At 44.6% G+C, this 20,737-nt stretch overlaps 1 protein-coding gene across 8 annotated transcripts in view; it reads left to right on the forward strand.

Moving 5' to 3' along the window:
• gek (serine/threonine-protein kinase gek) overlaps positions 1 to 20,737 on the forward strand; it is a 336,626-nt gene that overhangs the window by 291,161 nt on the left and 24,728 nt on the right. For all 8 annotated transcript variants that reach the window (XM_055071676.1, XM_055071677.1, XM_055071678.1 and 5 more), the window contains 3 exons: positions 4,170 to 4,267; positions 8,027 to 8,292; positions 18,269 to 18,368. In XM_055071676.1, the coding sequence (XP_054927651.1) occupies positions 4,170 to 4,267; positions 8,027 to 8,292; positions 18,269 to 18,368 (464 nt within the window). The remainder of the gene's footprint in view (positions 1 to 4,169; positions 4,268 to 8,026; positions 8,293 to 18,268; positions 18,369 to 20,737) is intronic.

Raw genomic sequence — 20,737 nt, forward strand, 5'->3', positions numbered from 1 at the left:
ATGAGCTTTTCTTTTATTTTGTGTACTGTGCCGATGTCAGTCATGAGTGACCGCACTGACCACTGCACGACTAGCACGACAAAGGCTACATTTACATGAACCTGACGAGAGCGGATGGAGTAAAAAATCAAGCTGACTGTGCTCGACGTGACCGCGTTTACATGAACACATCTCTGATGAGTAAACGATAATGGCACACAGCGTCGAGCTGAGACATCAACGCATTCGAACTGCTTTTCCGTTTCTCAATGCCGTCTTCGTGTGTCTTATCACTGCAATGAGGTTGCACTGCACAATGCTTGTCTTGGCCTTGTCGGGACACTATTCCTGCTGCTGGTGCCTAAATCGCGACGCTACAGTGGTCCAGCGCAAGTCTCGGCACTGGTTGGCCCGACCCATCCACGTTTACACGGACACCGCAGTCGGGTTGGGCTGGGTCAACCTACCCCATGCAGTTGGGCTGACTGAGCCTGATACAATGCTTGTTCAGCCCAACCTGCAAGCGAACTCGACCGGCATATTCCAAGCCTACAAGCCAACTCAACCCCCTTCTGTCGGGTTCAAGTAAATGCCCTGAAAGAGGAGAAAAACATGGTGCCAAGCAGCCTAGGTCGAGAGCATTGTGCAGCAGTAAAAATAACTGTTGTTGAATTATGCTTGAACTTTTATTTAATTCAATAGAAATGTTCTAAACACACGCAACATTAGTTTTAATGCAAGTAATCATTAAGTCCCCAGTTTTACAACAACCAGTATGGGTACGAGAGTACTCGCTTCAGCCGTCGAGGGAGATCGCTGATCTCCCTTTACCAAAAGCTCTATTAAACTCCCTTAGCAGAAGGGCAGCTATTGACACCAAGTGCATCTCCCTCTATATAAACACGATGGAGTTGTCCGAAACAACTGTCCACGATGTCAGTGGACAGTCGTTTAATCATAGGATGCCATAACCTTATTGCATTGCAGTTGCTCCTTTTGCAGTTTGTGTATTTGCAGTCCACATTGCTCTCTGCTTAATTAGAAGCTTTATATCAGCCTTTCAGGGTATGCACGGTAGTGAACAGAACGCCTGATCAGGCTGCATGGAATTGCATCAGAAGAAGAATCCATTATACAAGGAGACACTGAAAGAAATGAAAAATTTATTTTGTCTTCCTTGTCCATTGTGTTCCATGCAAGCTGTGACCAATGAACTCGCTCAACAGTGTGTCTTGACCTTGCCATTACTAAGGTAGCAATAAGTGCCGTAGTGTGAATTCAGACTTCATCAACTACCGTTAAAACGTGCGTATAATACGAATCCGCATATACATAGTACGAGGTGAAATTTTTGGTACGCGAAATGAGAAAAAAAGAAGTTTTATCAACGTATAATACAAGTTAGGAAAACTTGAGGAAAACATTTATTTAAATTGCACTCCGCACTTCAATCGCTATCTTCCTCAGCTGCGCTCTCTTCGTATAGTTCCTTGTCCGACATATCTTCCCAGAGATATCCGTCCTCTGTGCCATCGAGCGTGTTCAAGATGCCGCATTTCTTGAATGCACGACGCACAAGGTCCTCTGGTATGCTGGCCCATGCGTCCACAATCCACTTGCATAGCGTGGCTGGCAAAGCCTGCTTCAGCCGCCTGGTCAGCATCACTGCAGGCTCATCTGAGTGCATCCAATCTGCGTAACACCGCTTGACCGCGTCCTTGAACGGCTTGTTCACGCAAACATCTAAAGGCTGCAGCTGAGATGTCATCCCACCCGGGATAGCAACGAGTTCAGTGCCGAATTCACACAACAACCTTTTCACTGAGTTGGCCAAATGGCAACGAAATGCGTCCAGCACGAGGATGGACAGGAACGACAACACTGCGCTGGGCCGCCTACACCAGACAGACTTTGTCCAGTCGAGCGCAAGATTCTCGTTCATCCAGCCTTTCTCATGGCACCTCACGACCGCATTTTTTGGCAGCTCCTCACCTTTACGAACTGTCTTGCACTTGAAGACGACATAGGGCAGGAGCTTGCATTTATCTGCCATGCACAACAACATGATGGTAACTCGCATTTTCTTGTTGCCAGTGGACCAGACATAAACTTGTTTAGAGCCCTTATTGTGCACGGTGAGGGGCAATGGCATGTCCAGATAAACCAGTGTTTGGTCAGCATTGCCGATTTGCCCTAGCTGGAAGTTCTTGGACTTGCGCAACGAAATAATGTGGCGCTGAAAAGCCACAAGCAGAACGATTCGGGCAGCTTTTGCGAAATGCCCCACTCTTCGGGCCTCGAAAGCTTCTTCACGTTCCACTGCACGCGAAAAGGGCTTCCTTCTGTCGATGCCACACGCGGATGCTTCCCTCGTTGACACCAAACTTCCTCCCAGCCGCACTGTTGCCGATGTCCTGTGCGGCTAAAATAACCTTTCTCTTGAAAGCAGCCGAGTACTGTTTTCGTGGTCCGGACATCTTGGTCCTTCAATGAGGAATAAAAAAGATGTACTTCGTGAAGCATGGTTTGCATGTGTGCTGCCAACGTGCGCACTCAACAATAAAGAAACGATGCTGTAGTCACGCAGCAATAACGAAACCAAGCCGTAGCCACGCAGCAATAAGGAAGCCAAGCTGTAGCCATGCAGCAATAACGAAGTCAAGCCATAGCCACGCAGCAATAACGAAACCAAAACTTCTAGCCCAAATTTCTGACTGAAATTTTTGTTCAGATTCGCATATAGTAAGAGACAAAAATTTGGGGCGCTAATAATAGGAAAAAAAAACTTGTATTATGCGTGGCTTTTTTTGGTAATACCATTGCTGTTAAGGAATCTGCATTTTGTACTTTCTTTGATTTTAATGCAGAGGCATACCCTTTCATGTCGGTCTTCACTGTGCACCTATTAAAAGCAGTATGGCAGCCTCTCCTCTCAGAACTTTTCAGGGAAACTGTTGTTTGCATTGATGCCATTGTTGTACCAGCTAATGTAATATGTCAGGTGACGATTTTCAATATTCTTGCTGTAGTTTTGAAAACCTTGAGTGTATGTTTTATAACTATCAAGAGCCTAGAACCATCACTGCAAACATCCTATTTATAAATCAGATGTAGCCATATAGATAAAATACTGTAGACAGTGCCTTATCCTATGTATATATGTGCATTGGTTTCAGCAATGTTATATCTGTCAAACGACAAATAAATTGCAGCCAGTCTGTCCACTTCAGTGCAGCTTTTTTACTTGCAATTGTTTTCCTCTTCAGAGCAAAATATGCGATTCATCTGGCCTCTTGGCATTGAATATGAGGAAAGAGACTTGAAAGAAAAACAACAAGTGCATCACTTCTTTTTTTCATATCCCATGTTACGTTTTCAGCACCAAAAAAATGAAACAAATGACAAATCTCACTATGATTAACACTCACTTTTTGAGATGAAATTGCATCTACTTTGAACTTGGAACTCTTTCTGTTGTTGCAGACAGGCCTTTCATCGTGTTGTGAAATTATGTTACTGCCACGCTGGCTCATTTCTATGTTCATTTGTACACGCATTCCCAATAGTTTATGCATTGCTCATCAAAAAGCCAAATTTCATTGTTGCCTGACATCGAAGACATTAATTGAAAAACTTACACATAGGTTGTGCGGATACTCGCAGAGTTCATGTGTCAATGTCAAGCTTCGTGTTCGGGAAGAAAGTCATATTTTTTAGGCACCACATCTGAAACACTTTGCATGTATACATGTAGCTTAAGCAAAGTACTTTTGCATAAACGACACTTTTTTTTTCTTTGTAACGGCATTTTGATTAAAAGATGGGGTCACTGACTAAGCAAAAAAAAAATAATAATAACCTTTGATGTTCTGGGTTTCATACAGAACATTTGTTCATATGAAACAGCTAACCTGGGTTCCATACAACTCCTGGTTCCAACAAATTGGGGTTGTACCCCAAATGGTCAATTCTTTTTTTTTTTTTCTTTTTTGATTGGCGGGTGACCGAACTTTTCACTCATGCTTTTTACTGGCCAGACGGTTTTCCGTGTAATGCTTGATGTCATACACTTCATTCTAAAGTCATTGTGTGCGTATGCGTTGCATATTTGGTGCATTTGTTTCTTTTTCTTATCGTCACACCTCTGAAACATGCTGGGGCCTGAAACTGATCTGTAAACGCATGTGCAGGTTATTTTGACTCGTACCTCTGTGTGTACATGGAATCCCACGTGGATGTGTTCGAGGTGACATCTGGGGACTGGGTGCAAACAATGAACCTCAAAAAGGCAAGTCGTACCACATTCCCACTCCCACATCATGTTTTTTCTTTCATTTTACAAGCAGAGCAAATGTTTCGTCAGTGTAATATGTCATGAAAAGAAAATCACCATCCACCCAAATGTAGCATGAAGCTGCAACGGAAACCCATATCGCTTTCTCAGAAAGAAGGCTTTGCAGTTGAAGAAAAATTCATCCTGGTCCGGGATTCAAACCCAAGAACAACGCCTTTCTGAGACGGTTGCTCTACCATCTGAGCTAACCAGGAGGCTAACAGATTGCAGTGCAAGGCAAATTAATTGGCAACTCAAAATACAGGGACACTGAATATGGCAAATTAGTTCTGCGAAATCCCACAACGTGGAGAAAGGTTCATGAAAGGAAAAATTATCATACACTCAAATGTTAGACCTTATCATGGTTAGACCTGTCATATTTATATGCATGAAACCGACCAGCGATAAGTAACTCCTGCTTAGCATGCATTCTGATATGTGCATTTGTTGTATTTCCATCATTCTATAAGATTACTGCTCTGGTTAGGTGTGTTGAAGCTGCGAGGGTGTTCTTGGCAGGACTACTTATATCGCATTTCAGAGATATTAGTTCAAAGATGATTGCTAGGTGCATAAAGAGCACTTCTGCCTGTCGTACTAACATCCATATGTTCATGTTTATTCATGGTGGCATGACTGATGCACTAAGATTAAAGAGGAAAGGAACTGCGACTTCAGACGGGATGGGACGAAGAAGTGGCCAGGACGAGCGGTATAGGTTAGGTTAGTTTAGGTTAGATTCGTCACGTCCACTCCTTCGTCACGTCCCGTCTGACGTCGCGGTTCTTTTCCTCTTTAATCATGTCGGACCGACTGGCCCAAAGTTGATGCACTAGAAATACAGTCAAAGGCCAATTATTCTGACGCCAATAATTAGGGCATGCTTGAATATTCAGAAAGCTCGGTGGAACTGCCACTAGCCCCATAAACTTACTGTATAAGGACGACCAATATTTTGGGCACCTTACAGCACATTGTCATATAATTCGGACTCCGCGTTCACAACTTTCTACTAATATGGCCACCGAGTCAAGCAGAGATAGTGATGTCTTCGTTTTGAGACATTGCTGGCATGGTCGTCGGCCATGTCACTGGCGCTCCATGAAACTGAAACTAGCGAAACCGAGTCACCGATGAGAATTTGGTGCATGCATTGACTAGGCTTTGAACTGTCTGTAACGACAGAATGACAATGGCTGAGATAAGGGCCACGATTTTGTGGCGATTATTTTTGCTTCATCCTATGTCACTCTTATCATCTGTTCATTGCTGGCTGATCCCATTGATAACATGTGCAGAGCATTGCTCTGACCACTGATGAAGCGTGAGAAGGAATAGCATAAAATCATCGCTAGAAAATCACGGCCACAAAATGTCTTTGCCAAGGGCAAGTGTATGTGAGCGCGGCAACATGCTTTGACATACTTGGGCCTCATTCTTGGACAATCACTTTTGATAGATGCATTCATTTGCTTGATATTTTGCTTGACTATCACCGGACACGTCAACGGGCGGCAGCGTTTTTGCACTGTGCCGAGAATGATGGGGCCCACTGATGTGTCTTATGCCAGTCATGCGAAAGATAGCATGTTTGACACTGTGGCAAGAACGCTATCGCTCCTAGACGCTGCGTCTTGCCTATGGTTACGCGAGATTGATGGTAGCTTTGAAAGCAACAGTCCGAGAACCTGTTTTGGCCACTCGTTGAATAAAGTCAATTATTTTCTAGTGAATACAGTATTCAGAGGTTGGACTCCTGTGCCAATTACGCCATTTTGGTGCAAACTCAAATTCCTGTGCCTAACTGCGCCAAACACAGGAAACTGACTGAAATTGTGCCACGATGTGCCAGAACGGTCTTGGCATGTGCGCTTTGACGGTGGCCGCAAACAGCGAGCGAGCTCTTTCTCTGAAAAAGAGCGCAGTCATTCACATTGCGCACGACGGTGCCTCCCACACAGTTTCTTGTAATTTTCGCGCTTATAACACTGGACTTTTCAGCGCTTCCAGCAAGTGGCCGGTGCGCACACGGCCACTCCCATCTGTTGTTGCTGCTGTTGGAACGGCCGTACTTTACAGTGTTATTAGATTACGGTTGAGCGGGCCAAGCGATGCGGCACTCCCTCGCTGAGGTGCGAAACAACAAAAAGTAGGCTGAGGGCGCTGCGAACAAATTCAATATTCAGTAGGCGCGCGCTGCGGCGGGTTCAGCGGGTGGGTGTCTGTCTCCAGGGCCGGTATAACGTAAAACTATTCCAATCTCTTTTTATGCCCATATGGGTGAGGCCTGAGCCATTTTCACCTATCACGAAGTGCTAATGGTGGATTTAGAATAAAAACAGATTAGAATAGGTTTACGTTATACAGTATAACATAAAACTATTCTAATCTGTTCTTAACGCTCTGGTATAACTTATACCAGAAAGTTAAGCATTAGGTGCTTTGGAATCGCTTTGATCTGTTATGCAAAAATGGCTTTAAAGAAGAGTTGTTGTTTCTCCCGAAAGGTGAAGCGTCGATTACGATAGCAAATTAGTAGGAAGTAGGAAGTAAGGATAGTAGTTTCATCAATCGTGTAATTCTGTAATCATTCACTTACTAAATAAATTTACAAGCATGGTGCGACGCTTGCACAAGCAAACCTGAACACATCTCACTCGATCACCATGTGCACTCGCTGTCAAAACGCTGGAGTGAGAAAGTGCGGCAGCAGCAGCGGGCGAATAGACTTTTATGCTGCCTCTTGCTTTAACACGAACTAAGTGGTGAAAACACAGTGCACAAAAGGCTATCGGCATCGGTGCACTCTGTCCTCCCAATTTCAGATCGCTTTCAAGATAGGGGCCGTGCCATACGCAGCAGCTGCTGGAGTAGAACGTCCCCCCACCTCCTCATTTCCAGGCACTTCACCCACACTGTCAGGACATTCAAGAAAAATGTATTGATAAAAAATGTCTTAGGCTATACTTAAAAATGTCACACTCACTATTGCAGAATGCATGTTTTTGGGATTGCTGACACTAATTAAAAAATCTACAGGCACTATTACCCAAATTTGTAGCATTTGACACTTTTAGTATCAGAGTAATCTGCTTCAAAATTCAGCTTAAGACGTTGCTTAAGACAGTTGCAGTACAGCGCTTGTGTTTGTTTATCCTGTTTCATCATGGTTTCAAAGTGCGCTGCCATATTCCATTATTCCACCGAAATTCAGATTGGCCTGTTGTATACTACTTCAAAATGAAATTTTATCTGCTCGAAATTGCTGCAAAATGAAATTTAGTATGCTCCAAGCTGCTCCAAATGCAATTTTGTCTGCTCCAAATTGCTCCAAGATGCAATTTTATTGCTCCAAAATATTGCTCCAAATTGTCTTTACGCAGTCCCACCCCTAGGTATTTCGAACTCCTGATTATTTGGACGTTTTGGCAAGCCCCATTGAGTCCAAATTATTGGTCAGTGATTGTATTGTGCTGCTGTCTTAGTCCCGCTTAACGCATCAAGTACACTGAAACGCAACCAGCATGGAGTGTGGGATGCTAACTGATGGGATCATTTGCTTAGTACTTTTTAATTGTTCATCGCTGTGTATTGAATCATCTCAACCCACGAATATCTCATCTACAGTGGTACGACTTCATAGCCTGTGTGCAGCCTTGAAATGTATTTCATGGGCCAATAATGTAATACCATATCTTTTTTTATTTTCAGACAAAGCCTTTGTGCCGTGATGGGCAGGTGTGCTTCACTCTTGTCACCGAAGCGCCTCATGTGATCTACATGCACCCAATCCATAGGAGAGAGCATGCGATTCGAATCTGTGGGCCCACGGAATCGGGGTCCCATCGTCCCGTGATGACTGGAGGCATGTCACATGTGGCACCCTCTCTACGAGGATCCACCTCCTCCATGGCCGCAGCACTCGTGACACGAGCCAGGCGGAGGTTTTCAGTACGTGAAGCCGAGAAACAAAAGGGGTAAGCACTGCTCCTTTACTACAAAACAATGGTAGATACAGTACTGAGAAAGCAATGAAGTATGTGCGAAGATTGGGCTGATTAGCTGCCAATAGGCATGCAGATCGTGCAGGATATGTGGCAACGGATGCCGCTTCACAGTCATCAATCTAACCTGTACGCATGGTCGCGGGACTGATCACTGATGAGCCGCTTGTACAAACATATTAGTGGCAGCTATTCCGTGATAGCTTGCAGCCCGTTACCACATCGGTCAGCAGCGACTTTTCGTCACAGCCGCACTTCCCGTGCCACTAGGCCTACTCAATGATGCTTCAACAGGCATCTGCGATTAAAGTAACGGTTTGGTGCTGAATCGATGCAGGTCTATTTGCAGCAGCTGCACAACACTCCAAAAGCTGTCAAACTGCCTCACAAATGAAAGCGAGTGTATGGCATGGTAACAATGTGGCTCACAGCTGCAGTCTTTGTGACACACCATATGGAGGCCCCTCGTTCCCAACAAAGTTCCTGTACATGCATTGGTTTCCTTTTGTTGCTTCAGACAACTCATCACACGACAAGCTTTAGGTTTACATAGCTGGTGTGAAAGTGTCGTGACTGGCTGCATGCATTTCTGCAGGCAGCGGATAAATGCGGGAGGAGGGAGGTGGTGAACGAAAATCACAGGTTGCAAATCACACTGAAGCTGACAATGAAATGGCGTGGACAGCACCTGCTCTTTTATTGTCAGCGCCAGTTAAGAAGAGAGTGGTCATCGAGTCGCATGGCACGCAGTCTTTCATTTGTCATGCAGATTGGACTTATGATAACCCACCTGCCGTAAAATTGGGCTAGCCGTTCTGTATTTTGAAGAAAAACTAGAAAGGAAAACTAAGCTGAGAACCTGATTGGTACTCAATACAACAAAACGCCACCTATAAATTAGTTTCTGAGGAAAAAAAGCACTTGATTCTATTGAAAAGAAATTCTACCGATAAAAAGAAATATTTTCGAAACCTTCATATACTAAAACTGAGCTGTATAATAAATTCTGGTATACTAATTTGGTGTTCCCTTTACGAGGAGTAGAGCATACTGTATACATCTTGAGATCTCCATGTACCCAAGTCACTGATAGCTTACCACATTGTTGTTATGCAATGCTAGGAGAATCCCAGGCATGTGCAGCACTGTATCCTCTAGCCCTAATTTGTAAGCATTGAATTTTGCATGAATTTTGATTTCTGGCTGCTGCTGCACTGCATGCGAGATGGCTTGACTGCTTCACCCACTTCACAGTCTGGAAGGCACGAATAGCAGCCTATCTTCTTTTTTGGGCAAATTGATGCTGTGAGAAATAAAGTTTTCTCAAATCGATGCATTTTTTAATTGTTGGCAGTTGTTTTTTGAAGCGCCGTGTGCTACAGCTTCGAAGCGAAGCTGGTTAAGCCCAACAGCACTCTCGGCAGTTGTTTGGCATCGAGTTGACAGCGGTAGGCGGCGGTGAGTCACTTGTATCATCGACCTGAAAACTTCGCCAACGGGATATTGTGCAGCTCTGCAATGGGAAGTTGTCTGCTAGTATGTTCGTTCCTTTAAATTAAGTGGATTTTGGTATATTTCAGGAGTGGCCGCAAAAGTAGCATGCAATGCGCTGCCGTATGTACACCTCGCCACAGCAAAAGTACAATAGAACCTCGTTGCTACGATCCCGTTACATATGATTTCCCTGTGCCAATGTTCACAATCTAGAACACAAGAAATGAACCTATAGAGCTACACTTGCTCTTAGAAAACACAATTTTTTGGCACCGACGTTCAGTACATCGCCAAACTGCGATCGTATGATACGTTTTGTAGCTGCTAGATCCCATGGAAAAAAGAAAATGCGCGAGGCGCATGCGATCAAGAACAGTATACAGTCAACGACCGATTTTCTGGATGTCCGATTTTTTGGACATACCCGATAATTTGTATGCATTCGCGGCACCGCCATGTACCCCATAGAGTCAATGTATAAGAACGCCGAAAATTTCGGACGCAAAAAACCTTCGCCGTACGATTTTCCGGACCTTTTGCCATGACCGTAGGTCCAAAATGGTCTTAATCGAAGCGGCATTAATTGGAGCCATCACCGCCGCCATATTGATTATCTCACCGCCTCGAACCGCCGCTCTCGCATGCAGATCCGCTGGCAGTTGTACCCACCACTGCGGCAACGCTAGGTTTAGCTGCTTCGACGTTCACTACCAAGCTTCTTGCTGTTAAGTGCCATGTTTTTTATTAAAACAATTCGCCGCTCTTAGCAAAGGCGCTAACTCCGCTTTTGTAATCCTCACTAATGGCTTTGAAACCTGGAAAGCACAGTGCCGCGTTGCAAAATGCCGGTTTTTGAAAGTCAGCTTTGCCTCAATACGGAAGTGTTACGCGGTGAAGCATACCAAGACTGGGAAGGGGCCATTGTCACGGGACACGGTAAGTTTTCCTTAAAGGGCCCCTGAAACGGTTCGGACAAATAGTGTAGACGCGTAGGGTACAGCTAAAGTTAATCGTTTGCACCACAATTTGTGTGAAGCATCTCATATTAAGAGAGCTACGGACGATAACAAGTTACCCTCCTCCATGCATTTTCTCTTCAACTCATTTGCCGAGTGATTGGAGCTAAGCTCTGCCTTCGCTGGCTGTGTGTCATGATGGGTCATCGTTTCGTCGACTTCCAGTTCTCTAGAAGCGAGCGCGTGAAGCTCCTCCGAACTCTCCACCAGCTGCTTGGCCGTCGACCCCAAGCGAGAGCTATCGAAGCAGCGTGTGTTGCGAGCATTCTATCGCAGCGCCGAATGTGTCTGGTATTCCGGTAACCACAGGTGAGCTGGGCATTTCAACGGATGGCTGGAGGCATAAACTCAAGCTGATGAAGGAACCTTAGCGTAGACGTACCGTATTTACACGAATGTAAGTCGACTCGAATGTAAGTCGACCCCCCCCATATCGCGTGACAGGAAAAAAGAGAGGAGAGCATACCCGAGGGCGCATTCGATAACAAAAACTTATTAGTAGCTGACATGGTCGCTGGACTACTCTCCTTCACTAGTGCTGCCATCATCATCATTGCTACGGTCCCACAGTGCGTCGTCGTCCCGCGAAATTTCACATTTGGCAAACCACCACACCACAACATCTTGTGGAACAGCAGCCCACGCCGAATGCACCCAACCACATGCAGCCATCAGGGACGCTCTTTTGACAGGTCTGGTTGGCGTAATTTTGCGGTCTTCTGCTGCCAGCCACTCATACTCATGGCGGAGCAGGTCCTTAAAAGGCGAAGATCCGGGCTTGTTTCATGACAATGTCACACTTCACTGGCAGGGACTGATCGCGCATTTCAGCGATGTACGCCGCAAGCTTAGCCTACAGCTCCGGAAAGCCTTCGGCACGTAGGAAATTCCTTACTTGCCGTCACAGGTGAAAATTTCACTTCGCTTCAGTCGCCACTCTCGCACCACCCCTTCAGAAACATAGAACTTGCGGCCCGCTGCGCAGTGATTTGTTTCTTCGGCGTAAAGGATGGCAGCCCTCTTGGACGCTGCTGTGAATGAGTGCCGAATGATTAGTGGGCCTGGAGCATTCATGACGACTGAGGAAGCATAGGAGTAGCACGTAGCTGGCCGTCAAGTGGAACGCGTCAAACCAATGCCTTTCGTCAAACTATAGAGAAAGTTATGCGCAACAGGCAAAGAGAAACCCGCGAGCGGTATCTGCTCTTTTATGAACTACCGATACTCCCCGCAAGCGCCGCCATTCTGAGGGTGTCGCCACGAATGGAACAGCGGCGCTTCCATCAACTATCGACACCCCCTCATGAGTATTATGTGCGCTGTAAAACTCTCAAAAATGTTGAAAAACCGTTTCGAAAAGCGAACAAACATGTGGGATAGCGAAAAGCTACGGGTAGGGCCATAGGGTAAACATAAAATTGTAACTACGTTGTAGCTCCCATTGGTCTCGCTTTTTTGGCGGTGCCATGTTTTGGTTTCAATTGTAAGTCAACCCTCCACTTCAAATTTTCCAATTTAATAAAAGTGGTCAACTTACAATTGTGTAAATACTGTACGTGAGCGGCCTGATTGGTCTGCACGGTCCAGCCACCTGTTGGCGCAGAGCTTAACCAGCCAAACAAAGCACTAATATTGCTCTAACCAAGTGTAAAACATTTTAAACATTTATAAAAACAATGTGTTGATGAATACACTCCCGAGAAAAATTTACACCAGCAGCAAAGAAGAATACATTTCGTTACTGCTTCTGTGTGTGGTTGGGCTCTGTGCCACCAGGTGGCTGCACCGGGCAGACCGTTCACGTTTGCACGTCTGTTCGTCCCATGAAACGACACAGTCAAACGCCCAGGCCCTGTCCTCTTGCACTTGCATTTACCCAAATACCAGACTTGCGAAACGATATTGCGGTAGTAATCCTCGGGTGTAAAGTGGCGGCCGCAAACGCGCAAATCCTGGCGCTGATCAAATAGCAGCAGTCCGATGCGCTGCAGCCAGTCCACTCATCTGCTGCCTTGCAGAGGGACATGATATCGCAGCTTGACACATTGCCAGTCACTACGTTTGCAGCCCACAACGCAACAATGTGGAATCATAGTGCTTGCGAAAAGACTGAGACTGACTCTGATCGCGGAACTCTTGTCAAAATGGAGCACGTTGTAACACAAGCAGACGACGCTTGCTGTGTGCCGGAAGTGCTTAAGTGCACTGAGAAATTGTTCTTGTGCATTCTCTTTCTGTTACTTTGTTTTTATAGAAACAAATGAACTACCATTCCAACTATTACAAACAACATTTGTTCACCATAAAGTTGGAAAAATTATTGATGACGATGCCCTGGGCAGCCAATCGGATAGCTCACCCTGCTAGCGTCATTGGGGTAAATGACGTCAAATGGGTGGGGGCGGCTTAAAATTCAGCCGAGTGATGTGCTACAATCGGCAGCGATGTACATTTTTAAAACCTTATAATAGATTACATGCTTTACGCCGGTGGAGCACTTAAATGTATCAATTAATGATCAGAAGGACCTACTCTACCGACTCGGTATGTTTCTACAAGATCATCAAAATCGTTTCAGGGTCCCTTTAATTATACACGTGTGCTCCAGCAGTCTCCTATTGCAGTATGAGCACCGATACACCTAATAAGTGTATTGGCAGGCCTTTAGATCTATTTCAGACATGCCTGTGGTGATTTGAGCCCTTGGGGGCAATAAAAGGCAGGAATTCATTTTTTTGGACTGCCTGACTTTTTGGACGTTTTTGAGGCCCCTAGGGAGTCGGAAAAATCGGACGTTGACTGTATAGCTACCCCCCGCGGCAGCTTCCCCGCTATACTCACCACTTCGTCTCACGTGAAAACGCCAGCGCACTCTCAGTTTCTCATTCCGGTGCCAGCAAATCTTCTCCAGGGTTGTCGCACACTGCATTTACAGCTATTGCCGCCAACCCTATTGCGATAAGCGTCATCGCCCTCTTGTTTCACAGCTGTTGGAAGTGCGCTGCATGCTTTTAATAGGCAATTACCCAAACGCACTGCCTTTCCTGGCTGCAGGCTGTGATTGTATATGTTTTCCGGCCACTAGATCCCGTGTAAACAAGGAAAGGCGCAAAGCGTGTGATTGAGAACAGTAGCCACCCACTGCATCAGCTGCTCTGCAATACTTCCCTGGTCTCGCATGAAAATGCCGGTGTGCACTCAGTTTCTTATTCCGGTACCAACAAATCTTCTCCCGGGTCATCACATGCCTCATTCACAGCTATCGTCGCAAAACCTATTGCGATAAGCACGTTCATCTATCTGTTTTGAAGTGCATGGGGCTAGTGCCATTGGTAGCGTGCTGCACGGTTTTAGTAGGTGATAATCCAAACATGCCGTCGTTTCTTGCTATAGTTGAAGCGATGTGAGCATCACGTTTTGTTTCAGCGGCATCCGGCGTCGCCCCCACTCTTAAAGAAGTTTACACCTTTTGGGGCTTATCTTGCCCACAACAATAATCGTCATCTGCCTTGCTTGCGTTTCCTTTCTTAAAAACTCAGTGCTCACTACTTTCCTGCCATTTGTGACTTGGAAGTGCCAGGCTCGCCGCGTTAGAGAAAGGAGATGTGGGCAAGATGATGATTATTGTTGTGGGACAAGATACAACCCAAAGGGTGTAAACTTTTAAGAGTTCACCAGTTCGATATTGTTTTAGTTTCCTGTCGCCGTCTTTAAACACTATGCAATAGGAAAACAACAAAATATGTCTTGGGCCGCTGGAGCCCCACCAGCTCGATGCACGTCGGCATCTGTGTAATGCCTCGTGCACAATGATTCACGCAACACTTAGCATTACTTAGATGTCAACTACAGTTGAGTTGAGTCTGTCCAATTTTTTAATTACTTAGGATCGTACATTTTCTCAGTAGGTACATATTGTTCTCGCATTTTATTTCTAATGTATGAACGAGGTTCTACTTTACATTGTATTTGCACCATCTAGACAAGTTTTGCTCGTTGTAGCTTATTGTCAGTTATAGCTGGGTCAGAATCAGAATTTTTTCATTGATAATATAGGCAGACCAACGTAAACAAGATTCTTTTTTTTAATTTTGGGCTTTTATGTGCCAGGACTACAATATGATTATGAGGCACGCCATAGTGGGTGAATTCTTTGGGTTAATTTTGGCCACCTGAGGTGTGTTAACAGAGAGAGAGAGAGACAACTTTATTCGTCAGAGTAGGGAGCCAATTCATGGGCTCATCAGGATAGCCAGATGGCCGCCAGGTGATGAGTGATAGCGACCTCTTCGGCTTGCTCCACGGCTCAGATTTGCACGTCCGGGCTAGAGCTAAGGGGAGACGCTCCTTGAAAAAACATTTCTTTAATATCTGTACTAGAGATTTGGAAATCCACCCACTCATTGAGCATTTCAAGCAGATTTCAAATATGTCATTAGTTTTCGCGTAGCTGCTATAGTTCTTGAGTCAAGTCCTACACAATGGCAAAAGAATGATTTTCCGGGCATTTTAGTGTGTAATACATTTTCACAAAACGCTTCATGCTGTAGCTTATTTAGCTCTTTGTAGACCGCAAAGTGCCATATCTAATCAAACAGCATGTACAATTACTGGAAATATAACAAAAAAATTAGGACACTTCAACTAATTTTTTTCACAATCACATGAAATTAATCTTGTACACTTATAATTGTCTTATGCTAGCGAAATTTGGCATACATACTCTTGAATATATGTACAGTGCTATTATCTACTTGAAATTGCAATATCTCCAAGCAGTAAGTTACGTGGTTAAGTTACAAAAGTACATGGTTATATTTCAGAGAATAAAAAAAAATTTCTTCAAATGTTCTAATCTTTTGCATAGTTTCAGTTATTGAACACACTGTTTGGCTAGATATTGGCACTTTGTGATCTACCATGAGTTAAACAAGCTACAGCACGATGATTTTGTGAAAATGCATTACATAAAAAAATGCCTCTAAAAATGACTATATTTTGCTGTTGTGAATCACATAACTCTAAAACTACCGTATTTACTCGCATAATGATCGCACTCCCGTAGTGATCGCACCCCTGAATTTTGTCGTCGAAATTCGATTTTTTTTTATTTCCCACGTAGTGATCGCACCCTGAACTTGCCGCAGCGATATGTTGTGTGCCAAGTCTAGCAAATATTGATCGCGCTTACCATCTGTCGAATGCTACGCGAACGACTCTTCAAGACAAACCAAGCGGTCTGTACGCACCAAACATTCTTAAGTAGATGCCTCATTTCATTACTTTCATCACTTTCCACACTTCCATGACTAAAAAAAGCTGCAGCCAAACTTGCCTTTATTATGTGTAGGCTTTATAATGGTTGTGGTCAACAGCAACAAAAAAGGCGCCTTTCGATTCTTCTCATCTGCACTCGTGGGCACGCAACAAATCATGAGCGGCAACGATAGTAGCCACGTTTACACTGATACGTTAAAAGTGTACCCTATTCATACGCCGACACTTGTAACACAGCTAAGATATTCACCCACGCTTAGCGGAAACATGCCGTATTAGGATAGTAGTGAAGACACATGCCGCAGTTTCCGCAGCATGCCGGCCATGTGTTTCTATGTCACTAGCAGCTAAGCGCGCCCATCTGTTTCTGTCCTCTCAAAGTGGACATGGCTACATTATTGCCGCGAACTTGCCGATATTAACCATATTATTCATTACTGATACAGAAGAAACTGTTTCAACGCACGTAATGTACTCACGAGAAGAAAAAAAGAATCGCATTCGGCGTGTTCGGCTTGCTCCGCCGTCTGCCATATTTGTTTTGGTGTCCTGCAGCAAATGCGGGACGAAAAAAAATTTTTTTCTTTTCGCGAGAAATTTAACCTGCGTAATAATCGCACCCCAGATTTTACCTCAATTTTTCTTACAAAAAAGTGCGATCATTATGCGAGTAAATACGGTATAACAGCTACACAAGAAGTAGTGCCATATTTGAAATAGGCAGAGAAAACTCTATACTTGACTGAATTTTGAAACCTCTAATACAAGTAATAAAAAAAGTTGTTTCGAGGAGCGTCTCCCTAAGCAGCACTTCCTCCCACTATGAAGGTGATGGGGGAGACCAGGAAATCGGGGGGAGGGGGGTCCTCCTCACAGTCCCAGAGGATGTGACTGAGCATTGCTAGCTCACCGCATAGGTGACAGTCCTGACTTACCATACTCTATCCGGGTAAATGTGCGAGTATACGTAGGGGTTCGGCTATGAGTGTGTCTGTAACCTGCACGAGGTGATCTCCCGACACTTGTTTAGCTTACCGTGTGGTGAGGGTGTAGTGTGTCGTGTAAGACGGTAATATGGGGTGATGTCGTGATATGAGTGCAGGACTTCGTTTGAGGTCTCCGGTTCTGGCCAACCCTCTGCTCGGCTGACGAATCCTCGAGCATGTTGGTGGGCCACTTCGTTCCCTGGATTCCCCGCATGAGTCGGGACCCATATCAACTCTATTGAGCATGGTTCTTCTGTGTTGTATAGTGACTCTAGGAGCTTTAGTGCAGTCTGTGCCACTATTCTTGTGCAACATTTCTTATGGCGATTTTGGAGTCGCTCATAACTATACAGGCCTCTGTTGAGGCCACAGCCAACGCAGTGGTGGCTTCTTTTGCTTCGGTGGGGGCGGCAGCGCATAGAGAGCTCGAAGCTGTCTGTGCCCTGAGCCCTGGGCCTGTAACGGCGCAAATGGCATACGTGTGGGGTCGATTAGAGTACTGGGCTGCGTCGACGTACACCACAGCGGAGCTGGTCCGTACATCTTATGTAGGGCCTGGGCCTCGCTCTTCTTCTCCCATTGTGGTGGCTGGCGAGTGTACAGGGCAGTGGGTGCATGTTAACGAACATCAACATAAGAGGTTCGTTAACATGCACCCAATGCACAGTACACAGGTGATTTTGCATTTTGCCTCCATCAAAATGTGGTTACTACAGCCAGGATCTGATCCTGCACCCTCAGGCTTAGCAGTGCAACATCAAAGACACTGGGCCACCATGGCAGATACTAAGTGAAAAGAATGGTTTATTATGTGCAAAAATATGTTGTATGAGGATTCATTGTAACGGGTGTGGACTGTAATGCATTATTACACACGTTAATGCTAACTCACGCTTTATTTCATGGTACAAAGTAAGTTTGCATGTGTGCAAATACAATCTAGGGAAGGTCCCTAGGTCAGCAGGCCATATCGGCACCTGGTAACTTCTGCACGATAAGTGTTGCTGTTAAGCAACCTTGTAAATGGTCTGTTAGAAAATCCTATAGGAGGCTTCACTTCATCAATCCACTCCTGTTTCCACTTGGAACACACGCACAGCCAAATCACATGTTAATGAACAGAAAGCATGCTGCTGAAATAGACTTCATTCCTTGTTTGTCTGTTATTTAACACAGTGGTGACCGGCGGTCAAGGATGATATCTGCGCCGTCGAACTTCAACCACATTCAACACATGGGTCCCAGTGAGCTGCAGAAGCTCATTGATCTGCCCACGGTGAGGACCCTCCTGTATTTTTAGCACCTTAGAGTTTCGTACAGAATTTACTGGAGGGAAATCTGGCACTGGTGCCTACAGAAGCTGCAAGCATGGCATTTCATCCGGCATGAGAATGGTGAATTGTTCACGGATTTGCCTAAACGTCATCCTTCTGGCTTTAGGTGGCTTTATGACATTGCAATAGATCAGTTTCCGAGAAAATATTGCGTTGGAAAATGTAACAATTTGATTATGAAACGTTTAACAATTTGAAAGTGTAACAATGATTATGTATGTGCGCAGAGGCTTATTGGCTTTGTGCCTTTAGAAAAATATGATTGCTTGGAAATTTAGAAAATGTGTAATAAACAAATCCACAAGAATGCCTGAAGCTACAAGCTCAAGGATTGGAGAAAACTTTGTACTGTCCATCATTTCCACAATAGCTGAATGATCTATTTCCCTCTAGTTATTTTAGTTGGAAGAACTGGAGGCTAAATGCAGAGAACTTTGCTCATTGATAGCCAATCATATGAGCAGTTTCAATCCTTGTGTTGAAGTCGACTAGCATTGAATCTATGGAGCTTGGTCAATGCAAAAAGCATGATTGCACAAATGCAAAATCCAAATAAAATGTACAGTCGAACCCATTTACAACGATGATAGTTTTAACAATGTATCAGATATAACAATGAGCAGGCGATGCACTGTAAACTTTTGTGTGTTCTGTTTCGAAATGAACTGCTTACTACACTGTTCCCATGCCGTGTTATCAGTTATAACAATTAAATCTTGCTGCTGGGTGTGTGCCAAAAAGAAAAAGAATGCGAAATCCCCTGGGGGAAAAAAAGCTTTAATGCGAGCCACAGTGCCTTACCCTTCTTTGTGCCATGCAACCTGCACGGCATGCTTTCGTCACATGCCATTGCTGGCCTCGTGCCTCCCTCTTCCATTTCATTCCTACCTTCTCACTGACGTCGGAAGGGTGGAAGGAAGATAGGATAGGGCTGCCGAAGGCGTGCCGTGCAGGGTGCGCTGCACAAAAGCAGGTGCGGCAAAGCGGCTCAAGTGTTCTCTTTTCCTCGATTTCACTTTCCTTTTCCTTTTGGCACAGATGCCCAGTAGCCAGATTTAATTGTTGAAACTAATAATGGGGCATGGGAGCATTATAATAAATGGTTTATTTTACCTAGAACTTGCACATAAGTTAACGGTGCAGGTTCTCACTGTTACATCTCAGTATTGTCAAAAGCAGTAGTGCTATAAGTGCATTCTACTGTACTTCTTTGTGTTGAATTAAAATGTTTGAATGTTTGTCGCCTATGTTTTTTTTTCGTGCAACCCTGTATAACAATTATTAGTTATAACAATATTGGCACTTGAATATTGTATTAAGTGGGGTCGAGTGTGTTTGAAAATTACTGTGTTGCATTGCTCAATCTGCTAAATCTCAATCCAATCTGCAAAAACAAAATTAGAATTAAGTACACAACACAACAGGTGCTCAATCAATGCAGATCTGTTTGCAGCAGCTGCACAACTCTCGGAAAACCAACAAATCGACTGCCTCGCCAACGAAAGTTAGTGTATGGTATAGCGCCAATGTCGTTCACAGTCACTATCTTTGCGACATGCCATACAGCAGCTTTGTTCCTGACACCATTCATTGACACACAGCGCTCTCTTTTTGTAGCTTTTTGTAATCAAAAGACTAGCTTTGGATTTACACGGGGGTGTGAAAGTTTCAAGTGAATAATGCACTGACTGCAGACGTTTTGCATGAATGGCGGATAGACCCAGAGATGGGGATATGTGGCGCAAACTTTCCGGGGCCCTTCTTGTTTCATAATCTTTGACAGGTGAATTTAGCACCGGAAACACGGTCACAGAGAGGGGAGGACATAAAGACAGGGTGAGCGCTGTCAGGCAGTAAGCATATTAAAGTATTCTTTTTCACAACGCATGCACATCGTATTTGTGCTTGCACCTCACTTAATGCTAACAAAACTAACAAACACTTTCCAGATAATGCATTTCTGAATCAAACAAACTTACTGATGTGTCATTTACACAATTTTTTACCTTTCTTTTTTTTTATCTACTCCTCTCTCTCTTCGATCGTGTTTTTGGCACTAGATTTATTATTATTCGACATGTGCCAACAGCAAGTACCATTTTGACAAGTGGCAAATTATGCCAACCGCGACCATCTGAAAAGGTGCCTGCTGTTCACTGTCGGCACCTGCCGCAGTCAACCTGCCCAGCATTGGCAGTGACTGCGCTCGGAGCGGTGATTAAGCAGTGATTAATGCATGGTCCATGCTTTCGAGCAGATTGGCCTTAATGAGCTGACCCACAAAAACCACCTGCTGTAAAGATGGAGAAAA

Source organism: Dermacentor andersoni, chromosome 7 (genome assembly GCF_023375885.2).
Source record: "Dermacentor andersoni chromosome 7, qqDerAnde1_hic_scaffold, whole genome shotgun sequence".
NCBI classification, from domain to species: Eukaryota; Metazoa; Arthropoda; class Arachnida; order Ixodida; family Ixodidae; genus Dermacentor; species Dermacentor andersoni.